A 22,140-nucleotide genomic window follows, 5' to 3' on the forward strand; every position below is an offset into this window, starting at 1 on the left:
CTTTACTACTGGGTCCAGTACCACAAGTAAAAACGTGGGAAAGAAATGATGTGAGGGAGAAGAGACAGACAAACACAGCAGAGTTACTTTTGTTAACAAAGCTGAAAACTGGGGCATCTGGGTGGCTCAGTTGTTTAAGTGTGTGACTCTTGGTTTCAGCTCAGGTCATGATCTTGGGGTTGTGAGATTGAACCCCGTGTCAGGCTCCATGCTCAGCTCAGAGTCAGCTTGAGATTTTCTCTGTCCCTCTCCCTCAGACCCTCCCTCAGCTTGCTCTCACACTTTCTCTCTAAAATAAACAAATAAATCTTAAAAAAAAAAAAAGTGGGGAGAAATTGAAATGTTTCAAGTATTACAGAAAGTGAAAATAAAAATGTGTATCAAAAAACAACATGTAAAATACTAGAGAATAAAACCATTAGGTGTTCACAAAAAAACCCAAACCTATATTTAAAAAAAAGCACTTAAAATGTTTTTACTGGAAACATCCATTAACAGTGAAATGGAAAAATGAATATACAATGGAATACTACATAGCAATAACCTGGATATTTCTTACATATTATAAAATAAAGAAAATAAATGCAAGAGAATATACACTATAGACTTCTATTAAACGAAGTTTGAGAAGTAAAATTAAAAAGAAGAAGGAAGAGGAGGAGAAAAAGTCAGCTCTGTTGATAGAAAAGTGGATTTTCAGAAGGGAGAGGGTATTAACTGGGAGGAGGCACCATGGAGCCTTCTGGGTACTGGAAATGTTCTTTATCTTGATCTGGGTGGTAGTTACACAACTATATACATACGTCAAAATTCGCTGAGTGCACACTGAAGATTTGTTTACGTTATCAATGTATGATATACCTCAAAAAGATTTTTAAAAAGATTTAAAAAAAACTTCAAAAAATTTAAAAGAGAAATAGCACAAGTGTGTCATACAAAACAAAGTTATTCAATGATCACAGGTGAGAACATTAGAAGTCACACAAAAAGTACTTAAAATAAAAACTTTGTTTTATTGTTGAGCAGGAACTTTCTACAGGGGTATGCGTGTTTATAACATTAATGTGTGATTTCTTTAACCCTATCCTTTCCATCCTTAAAATACACCTGGTTAAAATGAGCAAAGATGGGTCATCTTGATAAAAAAAAGAAATCACCAAGGTGATATGCAGTTTCTAGGATGCAGGTCAGAAGGGGATTTGCTTTGGTCTACGGATGGAGGCTGGCTACAGGTAGTCAGGAAGCAAAGAACTGTCGCTTTTTTTTTTTTTTTTTTTAAGATTTATTTATTTGAGAGAGAGCGAGAGAGAGAAAGCACATGTGCTCACATGCATGGTGGTGGGGAGGAGCAAGGAGTGTCAGAGTGAGGAGGTGAGAATCTTAAGCTGGCTCCAGGCCCAGCAGGGAGCCCAACACTGGACTTGAACTCCCTACCCTGAGATCATGACCGGAGCCCAAATCAAGAGTCCACCACTTAACTGACTGAGCCACCGTGGATAGTGGTCAAACTTTAAGAAAAACTCAGAAATAAAAAATAAAGACACAAGTCAGCAGTAAGAATAAAAATGGCACCAGAACATGCAGCAACCCCCTCAAAATCCCAGCAAAGAAGAATCAGAATAGAATAGAGTTGTGTTGGCCAAGGCACTTAAGTCAAAGGAGGGTCATTCTCCAGCTAGACAATGGCAGAAGTCACCCCAGCAAACTGCATTACCAGGACAAAGTTTTTAAGACTCTCCTGCCTATGGGATTACATCACAGTTCAACCACAGATTTCAGTATAAAATGAAACTATGAAAGAAACAAATAATAAAGTTCCATGCTGTGGAATTATTAAAGTCACAATGACACCAAAAATGTCCATTAGGGCATCTGGGTGGCTCAGTTGGTTAAGCGTCTGCCATTGGCTCAGGTTGTGATCTTGGGGTCCTGGGACTGAGTCCCTAGTCGGGCTCCCTGTTCAGCACGAGCCTGCTTCTCCCTCTGACTGCCCTCCCCCCAGCTCTTACACCTGCACATGTGCACTCTCCCTCTCTCTCAATAAGTAAATAAAGTAAGTAAAATCTTTTAAAAAATTGTTCATTATTTATCCCCAAGTGTACAACTTTAAAAATATACAATATCACCATAAAATTAAAACTCTGAAAAAAGAGAAAACAAACCACCTATAACATCTTCACACAAACCCTACCAGCATTTTGGTGTCTTTATATTTACTTCCAATTGTTTTCCCTCCACAGTATTTTTCTACATAGTTTGTACATTTACTCAATAAATGTTTTTGAGGGCTTATTTATCAACCAAGCATTTTGCTATGCACCAAGGATGAAATAATCATTTTATTTTGACATATCTTTTTTTTTTACTTATTGGTAAATCATAAACTCTTCCATTATGAAACTGAAATCATGAACTTCATTTTTCTGCCTTTTCATTGCTATTCATACACATGCAGAAAAGTGCACACACAGTAGTACTACAACAATTAATTATCAAAAAGTGAACATACCTACATAACCACACTTGGGTTAAAAGGTATACTACCAGCCTCCTGTGTATCTTTAAATTATTTTCACGTTCTTCCTCTTTATAGTTCATTTTCTTTCCTCCCATAGAGATGGTGCAAAAAGATCAGGTCTAGGTAAGTAGCATTCCTAGAAGGTTCAGCAGACTGGAGGATCAGGGGAAAGGAAATATGGAACGGGATGCTCACTGACCATAACCACCTCTCTATTAGGTTTCAAGAGGAATGGCTAAAAAGCATTTCAGAGATTTGTCTACAAATCAGTCCAATTAGGTCCTGAGCAGAGGCCCCAGATAAATATAGGAGTTTCCCATCATGTGCTATCTTAAAACTATGGTGTTTGGCGACAATCAGACAAGACTTCATAAGCATGAATTATGGCATCCTCTGACAGAACAAAAAGAATAAACCTTAGAGACATTTTACCAAAAAGGAAGTTGAGCACCTGAGAGAATGTAAGCACGCATTAGCTTCTGTTCCAGCTATCCGTTGCTGCGTAACAAATCTAGAGTTTAAAACAGCAACCACAATTTGTTATCCTTCCTGGTTCTGGGGTTGACTGGGCTTAGCTGAGGTTCAAACTCAGGGTTCCCCATGCGGTTGCACCTAGATGGCGGTTGGGGCTGGAATTTTCTGTAAGGCTTCTTCACTCATTTGTGGTAGCTGATGCTGCAGGGTGGCTGAGGCCTCAGCTGGGGGTGATTAGCCAGAATAGTACTTGTGGCCTCTTCATGTGGACCAGCCTTGCTCACACAATGGCAACTGGATTCCAAGAATACTAGGCAGAAGCTGCATCACCTTCTATGATCCCACCTCTGAAATCACATAGTACTACTTAAGCTGTGGTTCAGGCCCATAGGGGTAGGGAAGGGAGGACACAAAAACTTAACTTAAAACTTGGAAGGAGTACCAACATTACACTGTAAGAAGAGAATGCAGAGATCTTGCTGCAATCATTAGGATAGATTGCATAGATGCTCTTCCTATGTGATTTGTTCTTGTAAACCCTATCATGACACTTATCAAATGATGTGAAACTTATCATACTATGTGAAACTATCATACTATGTGAAACCCTCTCATGACACTTATCATACTATGTGAAACTGCCTATTTCTGACCCACCTCTTGCACTGCAGTAGGAGCCTGTTAAGAGGAGTAAATGGATCCTTAGAATAATATTTGTATTCCTGACAGTTAGCAGATACTCAAAAGTTTTGTGGAATCAATGAACAAACAAATACAATTTAGACTTAAAGAAATATTTTTAAATGTTTCTAAGGTAGCTATAAAAGTTCCTATATCTAGGGTCGCCTGGGTGGCTCAGTGGGTTAAAGCCTCTGCCTTTGGCTCAGGTCATGATCCCAGGGTCCTGGGATCGAGCCCCGAATCGGGTTCTCCGCTCAGCGGGGAGCCTGCTTCCCTTCCTCTCTTAACTCTGCCTGCCTGTCTGCCTACTTGTGATCTCTGTCTGTCAAATAAATAAAATCTTAAAAAAAAAAAAAAGTTCCTATATCTAAATCTTACAGGCTGAGTCAACTTAAAAGACTGTCAGCTTTTAGATTTGTTAATAAATTTTAAGTTTCATTAATAACATATTCTCATATTTGACATAGCTTTTACCTAAGTAATAAAATTACTAGTAACTCAAGCATTATATCCAACAGCTGAAAATGTATCAGCAATACAAAATGCTCACCTTAATATAGATTCAGAATAACTTTCAGATGTATTTTTTAACCTTTAAATTGATAAGAGATTTTATGACAACCACCCTTAAGAGGAAATTTATGTATAACATTACTGTTGCTAAATATGCCAAACAAAACAGTTTAAAAACCACTCTCAAGAACTTAGTGTACTCAAGTACAAACACACAATGTAAAAGTATTTTTGTTCATAAATTACATATTTTTATATCACGCTGTTGGATATAGGTCATTATCACTGTAAAATTAACTTATTTTCTTTTTCTTGTCAGCAAATATAAGCAAGATGAAATAAAATGATATAATTCAAAATTCAACAATTAGTTAAGCTATTTTTTGGCCTAAATGAGGCACACACATATTCAATCCCCAAAGTACTTATTCTAAGAGCATTATGCCTTGTAGTAAGTACACCATGCCTAACAATGTCGCTACTGTCCCAAATGTCATCACGCAGTCCTTAATCTGTTGAGACTTTGGATATAATTCTGTTTTGATCACGTCTCACAAGGCCTCACTAATCATGAATCTGCAAACAAGAACTGATGTTTACCAGCAACACTTACCAATTAATATCTGACCACTCTTCATAGCAGAGCCTCCTGGCAGCAGGCCATGGACCACAAGCCTCTCTCCACTGCCCTGTTTTCCACTTTTTTTCCAGCTCCACTTGGACTGATGGATAATCCCAACCAGGACTTCCAGAAGCTTAAGTTGCTCTTTGGCTTTGGTCACAGTTAACTTTTTGGGGTTTACATAAATATTCACATCCTTGTACCGCTGTTGGACAACAACTCCTGTTTTCTGGTTAGACTGATGCTTTAGAATGGACACCGGCTCATTGCCATTACTACTTTTTTTACTGTGGCGCTTGGGTAAAAGACTTTTACTTTTTAAAATTTTGGTAAACCGCTTGAGTTTAGGTTCATACTTTTTTCCTTCTTTGTAATCATCCTCTTCAATTATAATCTCATTTTCACTGAACCTGACATGGTTCACAGTAGGAGTCTCAGGAAGGAGGCTTTCTTCTTCACCCTCACTCAATTCCACATAAAATAATTCTCCATTTTTCTGCACGCTGTCCAACCATTCAGGTTCAACATCACTGTGAAAAATAGAAAAGATACTCTGAATAGGAGCCAAACAAAAGAAAAATAGTTATGTCTTTTGGGCACCAGGTGTGCAGGGAGGTGGGAGGAGGTGGAAGTTCTTTGATTGTTCAGTTTCCTTACTATTTCTGATTTATGATAAGCATCAACATTATTTTCTAGGACACTTTTTAAGAGTCTTCAAGAAATGGAGTTGGAGGAAAGGGTTAAAAAAGTATAGTGATAGAAAAGAAAACAAATAAAAAAGGAGATAGCCTTCTTCTAGAATCTAAGGGTAGATTTTTTTTTTTTTAATTTTAATTCAGCCTCTGTAAGGTTATTGCTCACTTCAGACAATTTCATTGGGCAATAATTTACATTAATAGTTGATTGTGCAATTACATCCAGACATAAGCCATTTGGAAACTGGACATCAAACATCCTATTTGCATAAAACTATTCAGCATGGCTGTCACGTTAAAATGAAAGCTAAAGCCTATCATTATTAGTAAGATTTGTTTATACAATAACTTTTCAAAAGAGAAACATTCACCTTACCATAAACTAAAATCTTCATTTAAAACAGCTAGTTTATAATCGCAGTTAATAATGATTGCTTCTATAGCTTATAATTTCCATAAAACTCCTTTTTATGAATAATTATAGTAAGGAAAATAAACCACATATTACATAATTCATCATGTGATTGTTAAAAAAAAAAAAACACTTTTAACTGGGAAATAGGCCATTGAAAAAAATAAAAGTTCTGCTATTAAAAGGACTGAAACAGCATTAAAAAACAACATGCCCATCTTAAGGTAAAAAACCTATCACAAACTCCACCCTGTCCCTGCCTATTTAATGTTACGAACACTGTACCTTTCAAACTGTTATTTTTTTAAAGCAAAACTGGTTATAGTGGAAAATATGTTGAGAGAGTCAGAAACATCAACTGCAGTATTCTTATGTAAAAGGGTATAATTTGTGTTCTAATCATTCCATCAAATAGAAGATACTTCTGTTTTCTGCAGTGTTTATTAGCAACTCCGGCTCTTTTAACTTAAAAGTCAGCTGTCTCTCTAGGGGTGCTTGGATGACTCAGTTAAGCATCTGACGCTTGAATTTGGCTCAGGTCATGATCTCAGGGTCATGAGATCCAGCCCCATGTCAGCTCTGTGCTGGTGCTGGCTCTGCACCAGGCTTGGAGCCTGCTTAAATTCTCTCTTCCCCTCTCCCTCCTCTGTCCATCCCCTCCATCTCATGAGCACAAGTGCGTGTGCGCAGGCACGCGCATGCGCGCGCTATCTCTTTCTCTCTCTCTCTCTCTCTCGCCCTCTCAAAAAAAAAAAAAGGCAACTGTCTCTTCAAAAACTGTGAAAGTTAATTGTAAAAAATGCACCATTCTATTACTCAACTCTGAAATTAACTACCAATCTCATCTGTGGTTGGCAATTAATACAGAATTTTCAACTATGTATTAATTGTTAAAAAAGATATACCTAGCCCCAAATATCAAAACTAGTATTTCTTTGGCACTTGTTGGGTCCCAAAGTGGGGCATCATTTTAGAACCACTTAGCAACAGGTATTAACCCTTTATCAGATGTTCCAACCATATTCATCTGTACCCACAGAAATCAGTATTTAATAACTCTGTAATTCTACTCTGAAGAATCTAAGTAACTGCCTCCAATCATAAAAAAATTTAGATAACTATGTACCATAGTTTAAAATGGCACAATGTACATATTATGATTATACACAACTACTTACAAAGATAAGTATCAATTTAAACAATGAATGAAACTATTTGCTTCATAATCTCTTTATTTGTATTAGAAATGTGACCCCAAAGAAATACTTTTTCTTCTATGCTAAACATGAAGATGTTTCATCTTAATCTCTAAAATTTGAAAGAGAAAACATTTTTTGGCTATGACTGGAAGATCTCTGCAGGTAAGGGGAAGACACAGGATATTCAATCATGGAGCAAATGAACAGTGCCAGGTCCTTGGAAGGTACTAGAATTGTAATGATTAAAACATCAGTCCTTCCTTGTCTAATGGGGAAGAGAAAGTGAGAAAGAATTCACAACAATACACACTGTATGCAAAATAGAGGTCCCCTAGTTTAGCCTGGGATTGACAGCGAGGGCAGGGAAAATTTCTGGTAGAGGATACACAGAAGTAAGTTTTAAGAGAGTAAGTGGTTGGTGATGGGATATGGGGGGCTCACGGGGAAGAGGAAAAGACAATTCCAAGCAGAAACAAAAGCATAAGCAGAAGCCTTGAGGGACTGTCTCTATGCCGATGTGGACAACTAAAACTAGTCTGGCCTATGTGGACAACTAAAGAAAGAACATACCTCAACATCATATAGGCCATATATGAAAAACCCACAGCTAATATTATCCTTAAAGGAGGAAAACAGAGTTTTTCTTCTAAGGTCAGGAACAAGACAGGGGTGTCTACTCCCACCACTGTTATTTAACACAGTATGGATGTCCTAGCCTCAGCAATCATACATAAAAAGAAATAAAAGGCAATTGGCAAAGAAGAAGTGAAACTTTCACCATTTGCAGACAACATGTTACTCTATGTAGAAAACCCTAAAGACTCCACCAAAAAATTGCTACAACTGATATACAAATTCAGTAAGGTTACAGGATACAAAAATCAACCTACAGAAATCTGTTGAATTTTCTACACCAATAATGAAGCAGCAGAAGAAGAAATTAAGGAATCGATCCCATTTACAATTATACCAAAAACCAAAGATAATTAGGAATATACCTAACCACAGAGGTAAAAGATCTGTACTCTGAAAACCATTAAACAATGATGAAAGAAATTAAAGATGACACAAAGAAATGGAAAAACATTCCATGCTCATGGATGGAAAAACAGATATTGTTAAAATGTCTATGCTACCCAAAGCAATCTACACATTCAATGCAATCCCAATCAAAATACCACCAGCATTTTTCACAGAGCTAGAACAATCAATCCTAAAATTGTATGAAACAACAAAGACCCCAAATAGCCAGAGCAATCTTGAAAAAGAAAGGCAAAGCTGGTGACATCACAATTCCAGACTTTGAGTTATATTACAAAGCGATAGTGATTCAGACAGTACGGTACTGGTGGAAAAACAGACACATTGATCAATGGAAAGAGCAGAAAACCCAGAAATGGACTCACAACTATAAGGTCAACTTATCTTCAACAAAGCAGGAAAGAATATCCAATGGAAAAAAGACAGTCTTTTCAACAAATGGTGTGGGAAAACTGGACAGCTATGAGCAGAAGAAAGAAACTAAACCACTTTCTTATACCACACATAAAAATAAATTCAAAATGGATGAAAGACCTAATGGATGAAAGACCTAAATCAGATCTGAAATCTTAAAAATCCTAGAACACAGGCAGTAACTTCTCTGATGTTGGCTGTAGATACTTTTTTCTAGATAGGTCTCCTGAGGCAAGGGAAATAAAAGCAAAAATGAACTATTGGGACTAGGTCAAAATAAAAACCTTCTTCACAGCAAAGAAAACCATCAATAAAACTAAAAGACAACCTTCAGAATGGGAGAATATATTTTTAAATGACACATCTGATAAAGGATTAGTATCCAAAATCGTAAAGAACTTATCAAATTCAACACCCAAAAAACTAATAATCTAGTTAAGAAATGGGCAGAAGACAAGACCAGACATTTTCCCAAAGAAGACATACAGATGGCCAACAGACATATAAAAAGATGCTCAACATCACTCATCATCAGAGAAATACAAATCCAAACCACATGAGATACCACCTCACAACTGTCAGAATGGCTAAAATTAACACAGGAAACAACAGACATTGGTGATGTGGAGAAAGGAGAACCCTCTTATACTGCTGGTTGGAATGTAAACCGGGGTAGCCACTATAGAAAAGTATGGAGGTTCCTCAAAAATTTAAAAATAAAACTACCGGGGCGCCTGGGTGGCTCAGTGGGTTAAAGCCTCTGCCTTTGGCTCAGGTCATGATCCCAGGGTCCTGGGATCAAGGCCCTCATCGGGCTCTCTGCTCGGCAGGGAGCCTGCTTCCTCCTCCTCTCTCTGCCTGCCTCTCTGCCTACTTGTGATCGCTCTGTCAAATAAATAAATAAAATCTTAAAAAAAAAATAAAACTACCATATGATCCAATTGCAGTACTAGGTATTTACCTAAAGGATACAAAAACACTGATTCAAAGGGATACATGCACACCGATGTTTACAGCAGCATTATCAATAATAGCCAAAATACGGAAGCAGCCAAGTGTTTATCAACTGATGAATGGATAAAGAAGAGGTAACACACACACACACACACACACACACACACACACACACAATGGAATATTATTCAGCCATAAAAAAGAATGAAATCTTGCCATTTACAATGATGTGGATGGAGCTAGAGAGTATTGTGCTAAGGGAAATAAGTCAGTCAGAGAAAGAAAAATAGCATGTGATTTCACTCATAGGTGTGATTTAAGAAACAAACAGATGAATGTTGGGGGGAGAAAGAGAGGCAAACCACAAAACAGACTCTTTTTTAAAATTTTATTTATTTACTTGACACAGAAAGAGAGCACAAGAGGGGGGAGCAGAAGAAGAAGAAGCAGGCTCCCTGCTGAGCAGGGAGCCCAATGTGAGGCTTGATGCCAGGACCCTGAGATCATGACCTAAGCTGAAGGGAGACGTTTAACCAACTGAGCCACCCTGGTGCCCCGAAAACAGACTCTTAATTATAGAGAACAGACAGACATGTTGGGGGTGGAGTGGGTGGGGAGGGACTAAATAGGTGATGGGCATTAAGGAGGGCATTTGTTGTGATGTGCACTGGGTGTGGTATGTAAGTGATGAATCACTAAATTATTTTCCTGAAACTAATATTACTGTATTTTAATTAACTGGAATTTTAATAAAATTGTAAATAAAACAAAACAAAGATAGTCTCTGGTCACCAAAAGTGGGGCATGAGAGGAAAAGTACTCAAGTCCTAATTTTACAAGGCCTTTTGGCAAGGGGTTTGGATTTGATGGTATAAGTAATGAAGAACTTTAAAGACTTATCTATTTATTTGACAAAGAGAGCGAGAGAGGGAACACAAGCAGGCAAGTGGGAGAGGGAGAAGCAGGCTCCCCACGGAGCAGGGAGCCTGATTTGAGGCTCAATCCCAGGACCCTGGGATCACAACCCGAGCCAAAGGCAGACGCTTAACAACTGAGTCACCCAGGCGCCCCAGTAATGAAGAGTATTAGATAGAAATTTTTATGTGTCAGGTATCTCTGAATAGATCTACTTTAACAAGAAATTCGAAGAAGGATTTGAGGTAGGCAAGATTCAAGTCAAGAGTCTGGCTATGGGGGGCACCTGGGTGGCTCAGTGGTTTAAGCCTCTGCCTTCAGCTCAGGTCATGGTCTCAGGGTCCTGGGATTGAGCCCCCCATCGGGCTCTCTGCTCAGCGGGGAGCCTGCTTCCCCCTCTCTCTCTCTGCCTGCCTCTCTGCCTGCTTGTGATCTCTGTCTGTCAAATAAATAAATAAAAAAAAAAAAGAGTCTGGCTATGGGATATTTAGCTACCAGGCAAAGATGGTATCTAAAGCAATGGCAGAAAACATGGAAAGTAAGAAAAACATTTAAGAAATGCTTGAAAATCACTGGACTTTGAGACTGATTACATGAGATGATGACAGAGAAGGAATTAGTGTCGACTAGATTCCTAGTTGGTGACTGTACTTTCACTCATCCTTTTATGCAAACACATGCACAGGCTCATTTTATGTAAATGGAAACAGAACTATAATACATGTTGTCTTCCCCTCCTACTTTTCACTGACATAAATGTTAAATATTCATGTTCTTAAAATCACAAAATCATATAAAATCATACATAGGATTATGCTGTCATTGTTTTTGAAAAACTAGAATTATTACATATTCTATTATATATAATGTGGAATCATCTTTCAAAGTGTACATACATACGTATATATACACATACCTTTGTCACTTAGAACAATTTAGAAATCCCAATGGCTGCATTAATGTTTCCTATCAAGGATGTAGCACATTTGGTCATTGGCCTCCTTAAAATCTATCTTTGTGTTCAGTATGTGTTTTACCCTTATGGACAATGATACAGTAACCATCCTTATATGTATGTATGTACATATACTTTTTTTTTTTTTTTTAACAGAGAGAGAGATCACAAGCAGGCAGAGAGGCAAGCAGTGGGGGGGGGGGGGAGCAGGTTCCCTGCTGAAGCAGAGAGCCCAATGACCTGAGCTGAAGGCAGAGGCTTAATCCACTGAGCCACCCAGGTGCCCCGTACATATACATTTTTATCCAAAGACTATACCAATTCACATTTCCACCAGCAATGAATAAGATCCATTTTCATCACCTCTAAATTTAAAAGATGCTTTACTTTAAGAGGAAGAAGAAATTAAAAGGGAGATAAGAGGAACAGGAATAAAGACAGAGAAATGAATGTAAAAGACTCATGAAAGAAGGAAACATGTATAGTTAAAAAAAAAAAATGAACTGGGGCGCCTGGGTGGCTCAGGGGGTTAAGCCTCTGCCTTCAGCTCAGGTCATGATCTCAGAGTCCTGGGATCGAGCCCCACATTGGGCTCTCTGCTCAGTGGGGAGCCTGCTTCTCCCTCTCTCTCACTGCCTGCCTCTCTGCCTCCTTGTGATCTCTCTCTCTCCCTGTCAAATAAATAAACAAAATCTTAAAAAAAAAAATGAACTGAGAAGTCACAAAGACTTGGGTTCAAATTCTGTTCTATTGACATTTTTACTTTTCTAAGCTTTAGTTTTTCTCTTCTAGAAAATAGGTTATAGCTACTTCACATGGCTGTTAACAACAGTAAATTAAAAAATCTGCTGGGCATGGTATAAGGGTCAAATGTTAGTCCCTTTCCTCTTGTCCAACAGAGTAAAAAATGTAGAGTAACTTCTAACTTTATTGGATATAGCACTCATACTTCTGTATTCTTCTAACTCCTGGCAATAAACAAAGATGTCTTTAATGACCTCTATTTGCTATGTTCCAGGCTAAGTACTACTGGCATAAGAAGCAAACCAGATGCAGTCTGTATTGCTCTCATAGTTCATTATTCCTGGAAGATTCCTAACTCCTACTCCAGATGATTAATTCTGTTTAGATAAGCAACAAGAGCATAACTGATTAATGTGTTAGAAAGTTTGACACAGTTGTAAAGACTGTATTCTCAAACTAGTTCTACTAGAAGAGGGTGTATTAAAGACAACAATTGGAAAAAACAACCTTTCAGTGCAACTATTATTAATAACAAAATTAAATAAATATTGTATGTTGATACTTCCTACTCCAAGAGATGGAGCTTAATCCTTCCTCCCCTTTAATGTGAACTGGACTCAGTGATGTGCTCCCAAACAAAAGAATACGGAAAGAGATAAATGGTAACTTCACAGTGAAGAAACCTTGCAGACTTTACCTTAACCAAGTGATCCACGTTATGAAAAACAAGAAACAACTAAGAAACTGTCACAGACCACAGGAAACTAGGGAGACTTAATGACTAAATGCATTATGATATCCTGGATTAGATCCTAGAAAAGAAAAAGGACATACGTAGATAAATGGTAAAATTCAAATAAAGTCTGGAGTTTATTTAATAGTACTGTACTAATGTACTAATGTACTAATTTCTTAGTTCTGGCAAACATATCGTAGTTGTGTAAGATGTTAACATCAGGGGAAACTGGGTGAAGGACATACAGGAACGCTCTGTACTATGTTTGCAATTCTGAGGACACTTTAAGTGGTTTTCAAGGCTCTGATGTAGTAAACATGAGCAGAGTCCTTTTTCCCAAAGAAAGATTTGCTAATTTACAAATAACCAAGTTCACTTACATATAAAGTAACATATTAAAGAAAATGAACTTCAGATAATGCTAATAAGTTTCTCAATTCATATTCAAGAATCCTATGTTGAAGGGTGCCTGGGTGGCTCAGTTGGTTAAACATCTGCTTAGGCTCAGGTCATGATCCCAGGGTCCTGGGATTGACCCTGTATGGGGACCCCTGCTCAGTGGGGAGCCTGCTTCTCCCCCTCCCACTCCCCCGCTTGTGCATGCTCTCTCTCTCTAATAAATAAATGAATAAATTTTTTAAAAGATTTTATTTATTTATTTGACAGAGACACCGCAAGAGAGGGAACAGAAGCAGGGGGAGAGGGAGAAGCAGGCTTCCAGATGAACAGGGAGCCTGATGCAGGGTTTGATCCCAGGATCCTTGGATCATCACCTGAGCCAAAGCTAGATGCTTAACGACTGAGCCACCCAGGTGCCCCTAATAAAATCTTAAAAAAAAGAATTCTACACTGATACTAGTTTTTTCCTTCTAAATTACTGAACCCCTTAGGTCTTTATTTACATTGTCAACATTTTTTATCAACTGAAATGGTATTAGGATTTTCTTGGCTACCAAAGAAAAGTTATGAATAGCCAGAGCTACTGGTTCATTTCCTTAAGGAAAACAGGCTTTTGCTACTATTCCAAATCTGTTACAGTATACTTTGTTTTCCTTGTTAGTGGGCAAAAGTACCAAAGTGGCCAACACACATAGTTACATGGTCCTAATATGTACAGCAGGACAATTCTAGGGACAGAGAAAACCCATACACAATAAAAACGTAACAAATAAATATGGATTCTATCTGATGTTTGTTCAGCGCTGATCTAACACTTTTCTGTGCTCTACCAGCAATATCTAATTTTTATTCTTGAAGTCTTTCTATTGTTTTCTAGAAGAAAGCCATAGTTTTAATAGTTAAAATCTATGCTAAATGTTATGGCAGCTTGAGGAGTGGGGAACCTGGGACGGGCTGGTGGTTTTCTAGCCCAGCCAGAGTCACCACTGGAACAAATGTGAAGCATGTTAGAGAAAAGGAAGGGATCAGCCAGTAAACTACTGTGTACTCACTGCATGAAATAAATTTTTACATCAGGAACACATCTCCATTGGAACTAAGCTAATAATGAATGACCCCATTCCCAGACCACATTCCCTACCTCCACCCCCTTCAGTTAAATGGAGCATGCTTACAAATCACTGAGTTGAGGGTAAGATCTGACCCTGGCAAAATTGAAATCACAGACCAGCAAAACATTTTGTGATAAGGCATTTTTGTGCCTTTAAAGATGTAAGATGGACAGAAGGCTCATGGCCTAGCTAAAATGCAAGGCCCAAAAGTGAAGAACCAAAACTGCTATAGGAGAGCCAAGTTTAGAGAAATTAAGTGTAAGAAGTATCAAAAAAGGCTATAGAAGGTAGCACATAAGTGGGACACTGAATGATTTTGACAAGATAGCAAGAAAGGATGTTTCAGAGAGAACAAAGGACATACAAGTGTAGGTGTGAAAGTACACAAGAGGTATGAGCATGAGTGTATATTTCCATGTAGTAATGTTAAGAACTGAATGTGTCTCCCCAAAATGCATATGTTGAAACCCTATCACTCAATGTGATGCTATTAGGAAGTGGGACCTTTGGGAAGCAATTAGCATTAGATGAGGCCATGAGGATGGAGCCCTGGTGAATGGGATTAGCGCCTCATAAGGGTCATGAGAAAGCTTGCTTGTTCTCTCTGCTTTCTGCCATGTGAGGATCCAAAGAGAAGTCAGCAATCCACAACTTGGGGGAGGGGTGTCACCAGAACCTGACCATGCTGGTACAGTGATCTTGAACAACCAGCCTTCAGAATTGTGAGAAAAAAATTTATGTTGTTTATAAGCTACTCAGTCTATGCTATTTTTTTAAATTTAATTTTATTTATTTTTTTGAGAGAGAGTGTGTATGTGAGCGGGAACGGAGGTGGGGGCGAAGAGGAAGAGAGAGAATCTTTTTTTTTTTTTAAGATTTTATTTATTTATTTGACAGACAAAGATCACATGTAGGCAGAGAGAGAGGGAAGCAGGCTCCTTGCCAAGCAGAGAGCCCAATGTAGGGCTTGATCCCAGGACCCTGGGATCATGACCTGAGCCAAAGGCAGAGGCTTTAACCCACTGAGCCACCCAGGCACCCCGAGAGAGAGAATCTTAAGCATGCTCCTTGCCTAGTGCAGAGCCCAATGTGGGACTTGATCCTATGACCCTGAGATCATGACCTGAGCAGAAATCAAGAGTCAGATGCTTAAATGACTTAGCCACCTAGGCACCCTATATTATTTTTTAAATAGCAGTCCTAGGTAAGACAAGTGGGAACAAAAAAGGCTTTAAAGAAGGAAGATCATCAAAGATGAGATCAGAGAGTCTAGGGACCGATCTGAAACCGCTAATAATCTGAAATTTATTTGGGAGGCCACTGAGCTTTTGAGTACTATAGAAAAATGATTTACTACCATTTTTTTTTTGAACAATTTTAGGTTCAAAGAAAAATTGAGCTGAAGGCACAGAGATTTCCAACATACTCCTTCCTCTCACATGCATAACCTCCTCCATTATCTATATCTCCTACCAGAATGATACATTTGTCACAATGGATAAACCTATAGTCATATATTATAACCACCCCAAATCCATAGTTTACATTACAGTTCACTCTTGGTGGTGTACATTTTATAGGCTTAGGTAAATGCATAATGACATGTATCATCCACCATTATAGTATTATACAGAGTAGTTTCACTGCCCTAACACAATTATCTTATTACTTCAAATTTTAAAATAAAAGTCAGAATAAATGAAGGCTTGTAAAGCTTCTCATTCGATACCAGGAAGATAGTTTTCATGTAAAGAAAAGCCATGTCTTTGGTGAGAAGTATATAAGGGCCTTCTTTCTTCTTTTGTGCATATTTCAAATTTTTCAGAGAAAATAATTTTGAATTAAGAAAAAAGAAAAGCGTGTCTTTATTTGGCCATCTACACAAAGATTTCATAGAAATGCTTGCACATTCAGCCTTCAGTTTTCTCTTTAACCACTCTGCCCCTTAAAATATGAAGTGTTCTCCCTCCTGAATATACGGAAGAAGTTGTGAAACCTCTGACAAAGATGAGAAAACTTGTTATAAGAGACATCTCATAAAATGATAATTTATAACCAAGAATTCTTCTGATTCTGAATCCCTCAAGACCAGGGAAAATTTGAAGAAATTAAAATGTTAACACTTTTAGGCAAGCAAAATAAACTTGTAAAGGGCATCTGCATTCCTCTTAGAGAATCCTCTACTGTATGTCTATATCAAATCACTACATTGTACACCTTAAATATATACAATTTTTACTTGACAATTATACTCCATAAAGCTGGGGGAAATATGAGGAAATGAAACTCAGCTTGGATTAACCTTCTTTCAAATCAAAAATGTCACCTCTACCATCAACTCCTCTTTCCCTCTTGTCAATTCCTCACCATCAACAGTTCACAATCTTCCCTTTCCTAGGATTTAACAAAACTTCTCACGGTCAACAAAATTCAAAGTTAAGTAAATATTCTCATTCCCATTTTAACACGTGAAAACTGATCCTTATAGAAGTCATGTGACCCATGTAAGGCCATATGGTTAGTGGCAGGGATAAAGAGAACACAGGTTTTCTGACCCCTACTCTTAATCGAATACTCATTACCTTGCACTGGGATGACTACATTCAGGCAACAAGAAATTCCATTGTAATTGAAGTGGCTGAATTCTTTGCAATACAACCATCAGTGACCAAGCCTGACATATTAGCTGTTCTTTAAATCTCAGCCTTCTCTTCAGGATCACAGGGATGACCTAGTTAAGCATATGCATATTTGCTTCAATTTATTTAGCTTCATGCATGTGTTTAATTCTATTTTTGATCCAAACTGCCACAATATTTTTTGTAGTCAGTTCTCTAAGAGAAAAATGATTCAGAACTGTGTTCTAGAAAGCAAATTCTGGCAGCTGTATGGAAAAAAGGCTGGAGATGAAAGAAGAGGCATCCAGATCAGTTAGAAGGCTACTCCACTCTTACATGGGAGAGGCCAGCGCTTTAAGTCAGGCAGTGCCTCTGGGGGGGCGGGGGGAAAGGATGGGTGGATATCAAAAAAGGAAGTCAACAAGACTGCAGACTGATTAGATCTGAAGACATGAGCAAGGAGAGAGTGATGTCAGTAGGTAAGATGGGCAACACCAGGGGAGAAACAGGGAAGATAATGAATTATCTTCAAACATGCTGAGTTGGAAGCAGAGAGAAAGGGTAGCAAAGAATTGCCATTCTCATCAAAAACTTAGACATACACTGTTTGAATTTCTAATATATGTAGTTTGATAAGAGAAATTAAATTAAAAGGAAAAAGAAGTCAGGGTTCAGAGCAGAAGAAAAAGGGAATTATCCTAAATTGGATGTTAATATGGTATATGGCATCACGAATTCAAAATATTTTGATTCTTCAAGTAAAACATCCCTATGTTAAAACCCAAGAAAAGGATAACCTGTGGTATTGTCATATAGTGGAATCCTATTCAGAAGTTAAAAAAGAGAGGGCGCCTGGGTGGCTCAGTGGCTTAAGCCGCTGCCTTCGGCTCAGGTCATGATCTCAGGGTCCTGGGATCGAGTCCCACATCGGGCTCTCTGCTCAGCAGGGAGCCTGCTTTCCCTTCCTCTCTCTCTGCCTGCCTTTCTGCCTACTTGTGATCTTTCTCTGTCAAATAAATAAATAAAATCTTTAAAAAAAAAAAGTTAAAAAAGAATGAACTACACATATAGGCAACAACATGGACAATGCCCATCTCTTAGCTTTGATGAGAAAAATTAGGTTCACATGTTCACATGTCCCTGTGCATTTGATTAAGAAGGATCTGGTCCAGAGGTGCCTGCCTGGGTGGCTCATCTGGTTAAGTGTCCCATGGCTGGTTTTGGCTCAGGTCATGATCTCAGGGTCATGAGAATCCATGTCAAGTTCCACTCGGGGGGCAGAGTCTGCTTGAAATTTTCCCTCTCCCTCTGCCCCTCCCTAACCCCACTCACATGCCCCCTTTAAATAAATAAATAAAATCTTAAAAAAAAAAAAAAAAAAAAAAGGTAATGTCCAAACTGGGAAGACCACTTCTACAGTGGTGACTCTGCAGGTTAGAGAGGTAAATAAGAACAGACCAGAAACCTACCTGGTCAGATCAGCAAATCAATTATCATGTCCTACACATGAAGAAGGGATAAACATTAAATCTGAATCTTGACAGGACTTGAAAATATAGACCACCTGAACATTTTACAACAGAGACTTACTGTACTTTTTAAAGTTTGTTTTTTTTTTTTTATTTGTTTGACAGTGATCATGAGTAGGCAGAGAAGTAGGCAGAGAGAGAGAGAGAGAGGAAGCAGCCTCCCTGCTGAGCAGAGAGCCCGATGTGGCGCTCGATCCCACGACCCTGGGATCATGACCTGAGCCAAAGGCAGAGGCTTTAAACTACTGAGCCACTCAGGCGCCCCGATTTACTGTACTTTTATTATTAGGAGGATAAAGACACTGGAACATCTGGAGTAACGAGTGAATAACTAATGTGAAAAGTTTAATGCCCTTTAAAAAAATATACATATATATACACACACAATATATATACAAATGTTTATATATGTATATATAAAATTCATATTTACATGTATTTTGAATCACAGAATGTTTTGAGGTAACAAGTTTTCCTAATACGGGGTCCTCAGATTGCTCAATTCCTAGGAAACAGGGCTAGTTCATTTACCTTCATTCCATTTGCAGTCAGGCCTCCTAAATTTCTATGCTGAAACACTCAGCTGTGTGACTATGGATGAATTACAGATTCTCTCTAAGCTAAAAGTGTGTTTTTAAGATGCAGAGAAACCAGGAGCTTGAGTCTCACAAGATCCATGACTTCCACAGCAAGACCAAATCAGGTTTCCTGTAACCCATCCTTCATCCAGTGCCTCACTTGATAACCATCATTTTTAAACTACTTTTTAAATGACCACAGCAGAAGATTAAACAAAATACTTGACAGTCTCCTGAAGAATGTAATCTGACTTTATTGAGCCTCTAGAGTATATTAAGCAGTCATTAGTTTTCCCTTACCCTTTTAAAGATAATGGTAAATCCTTTTCACATACCTAAAGGTGGAAATAATTGCCAAGTAATTTTTACTCCTAAATACACATTAAATACTTGCAATCATTATTCCTAAATAATACACTTAAAATGTCATACTAAAACTGACTATGCATGGCAGTCTGTTATGGGATTGGTCCAGGCTTTGAACCTAAACCTTCTCACTGTTATCCATAGCTTTCAAACTAGGACTAATTTACTTTTCAAAAAAGGTCTTAATTCATAGCAGTAAGAAATAGATTCCTTCAAAATTGAAACAGCATTGGGTCCTATGGATCAAAATAACCTTTTCAATATTATTAAGGATTAAAAAGTGGAAAATAACACTTAGATATTCCATATTTTAAAAATCACATTATTGGGATGCCTGGGTGGCTCAGCAGGTTAAGCATCTGCCCTCAACTCTTGGTCATAAACCCAGTGGTCCTGGAATCCAGTCCCACATCAGGCTCCTTTCTCAAGGGGACTCTGCTTCTCCCTCTGCCTCCTCTGTCTGCCGCTCCCCCTGCTTGTGACAAATAAATAAAAAACAATCTTTAAAAAAAAAAAAATTACGTATCATACTAAGTAGAAAACAAGAAAACCGTGTAAATGTATAGGGAAATAGAGCAGAAATACCCCCAAAATGCTGAGAAGTTGTTCTTGAAGGTGAAGAGTAAGGGTGAATTTTCTTTTCTATACCTACCCATTTTTAAAACAAGAAAAAAAATCTGTATAATTTCAATAGTTTATTTATAAAACGTGTAGGGTATCCTTCCACTAAAATCACAAAGACCATAACAGCAGAGAAGGCACTGCGATAAGATCAAAGAATGTTGTGAACATCCTAAGAGATATACCCTTAAATATTATAGAACCCGCCACAAAGAGGAAAACCTCCTCATCTGACCATCATAAAAAGCCCACAATAGCGAAGAATGGCACGTCATTGCGGCTCACAATACCGCAGAAGTGGAACGTGGCTCAAATAAATCCCACTGATTATAGAACCCTACTCAATCCCAACTACACCAACATTCTGGCAGTCCCCCCAGCCCACGTGTACACTCTCTGGATGGAAAGGATGGATTTAACTGCCCCTCTTCAAGACTCTTACTCATAATCGCTACTCTCTGAGGAGTATGAACCCGAGTAGCTGACCCGATCTTCATAATCGCAATCCTCATCTTCTTGTGAAGACGGGTCTCCAGGGAGCTCATCTGGGTTATGACGCGAGCCACACGAAACCGGAGACGCCATCATCAAGAATGCAATAGCGGCAAGTCGCGTAATTCAAATCTCGAAAGTACAGCTCGCCGTAACCGCCATGTTGTCTCCACTGGGAAAGAGGAGACGCCACGTGACCGCCAACCCTTGGCTGCAATTGGTGGTGGTTTGGGTTGCCAGGGAGACGAGGAAGCTTTACCCGAGAGCGCGAGAACTACCGCAAGAAGCCAATGAGGTGAAACGTCCAGGAGGGCGTCTCAGTTGGAGGAATTTAAGTAGCTAAAATTTCACCTCTTAGACTCACCTAAATGCACTCTTTTGGAGCCGCAGAATTTGTTAACAGAGGAGACCCCCCTGTTTTTTTCCCCCCTTTTTCTTCCAGTTTGCACTTTGCCCTGTGTTTCTACGCGGAACGGCTGCCCAAACCTTAGAAGCACATAGCCTGGGTTTCCCTTGAGGTAAAGGAAACTCCTCTTTACCCTTCCTCAGGGCCTCTGCCTCTTGGGCTAGGAAGGGAAGCTTTTAAACAACGCCCTCAAAGAGGTGCTAATGTAAATACCCTCCATTGTCTCCTCGGTTTTCGTTTTGTTTCGCAATTGCAAACGTTTTTATAGTTTTCCCAAGCAGATGCCGTGGAGTGCTTCAAATGGGTGGCAGTGTTGTGAAATCAATTGCATGCTCATTTTGTAACGCAAACTTACAATTTCTTCTCATCACTGAGTTGGAAGTGTAAAGTGATAAATTTTATCGGTATTTTACGAATACCTCCAAGTATTTTCTCTAAGTACAAAATAATAGCATTTATTGAGAATCAGCAATATTCTCAAATTACTTGTTCTATTCGTATACTATGCTAAGTATTATTATGAAGTAAATATCTTATACTAAAGAAACTGAAGCTTAGGTTATTCATCTTTATGGTCAATTGGCTAGAAGGCAACAAAGTCAAACAAAAATTGAACCTAAGTCATTAACTACTAGATTATATTTCCCCCTCAGGACTCAGTAATTCAACTCTTGCAGATCTATTCTAAGAAAATAAAGGATGCAAAAAATGTATAAAATTTGTGAAAGTGTAAAGTTGAAAGCAATCTAAGTGTTCAATAGCAGGCAAAAGCTAAATAATATGTATGGAATATGAATATGAGAAGAGTAAATGTTTTCAAGGAGTAACGCATGGGGGAAATAGTCATATTATAGTGTTAGGGTACGGAATCTACCACCCCTCAATTAGACAGAGAACACTCTCAATAATGCAAGTCACACAGCAAGGTTTATTTCCAGCTAGCTGGGGTCCAAGTATCTGCCCCGCGCAGGGGGTTTCAACAAGGACCCCGAGCACTCAAAGCCAAGGGTTTATATAATAGCATTTTCAAGGCACTTTTTCATAGCTACATACATATTTTGCTCCCCACTTTGACAGTTTAACTTTGTTTAACCTTTTGCCACTCCGGCGTCACCCTGGCGGTTAAGTAAGATTTAGGTTTAGAAG

General features: G+C 38.5%; 1 protein-coding gene across 6 annotated transcripts in view; it reads right to left on the reverse strand.

Moving 5' to 3' along the window:
- Positions 1-20,771, reverse strand: part of INTU (inturned planar cell polarity protein) — an 88,600-nt gene extending 67,829 nt beyond the window's left edge. The window contains exons 1-2 of one of the 6 annotated variants that reach the window (XM_032857991.1): positions 20,539-20,765; positions 4,800-5,338 (exon numbers count right to left, since the gene is read on the reverse strand). In XM_032857991.1, coding sequence (XP_032713882.1) covers positions 4,800-5,338; positions 20,539-20,684 — 685 coding nt within the window. In that variant the 5' untranslated portion in view covers positions 20,685-20,765. Of the gene's footprint in view, positions 1-4,799; positions 5,339-20,127; positions 20,144-20,538 lie in introns of those variants that run through there. The other 5 variants (XM_032857990.1, XM_032857988.1, XM_032857987.1 and 2 more) reach the window with 5 other exon arrangements.
- Between the last annotated feature and the right edge of the window lie 1,369 nt (positions 20,772-22,140).

Source organism: Lontra canadensis, unplaced genomic scaffold, assembly GCF_010015895.1.
Source record: "Lontra canadensis isolate GAN:19392208 unplaced genomic scaffold, GSC_riverotter_1.0 scaffold1, whole genome shotgun sequence".
In the NCBI taxonomy this organism is placed as follows: domain Eukaryota; kingdom Metazoa; phylum Chordata; class Mammalia; order Carnivora; family Mustelidae; genus Lontra; species Lontra canadensis.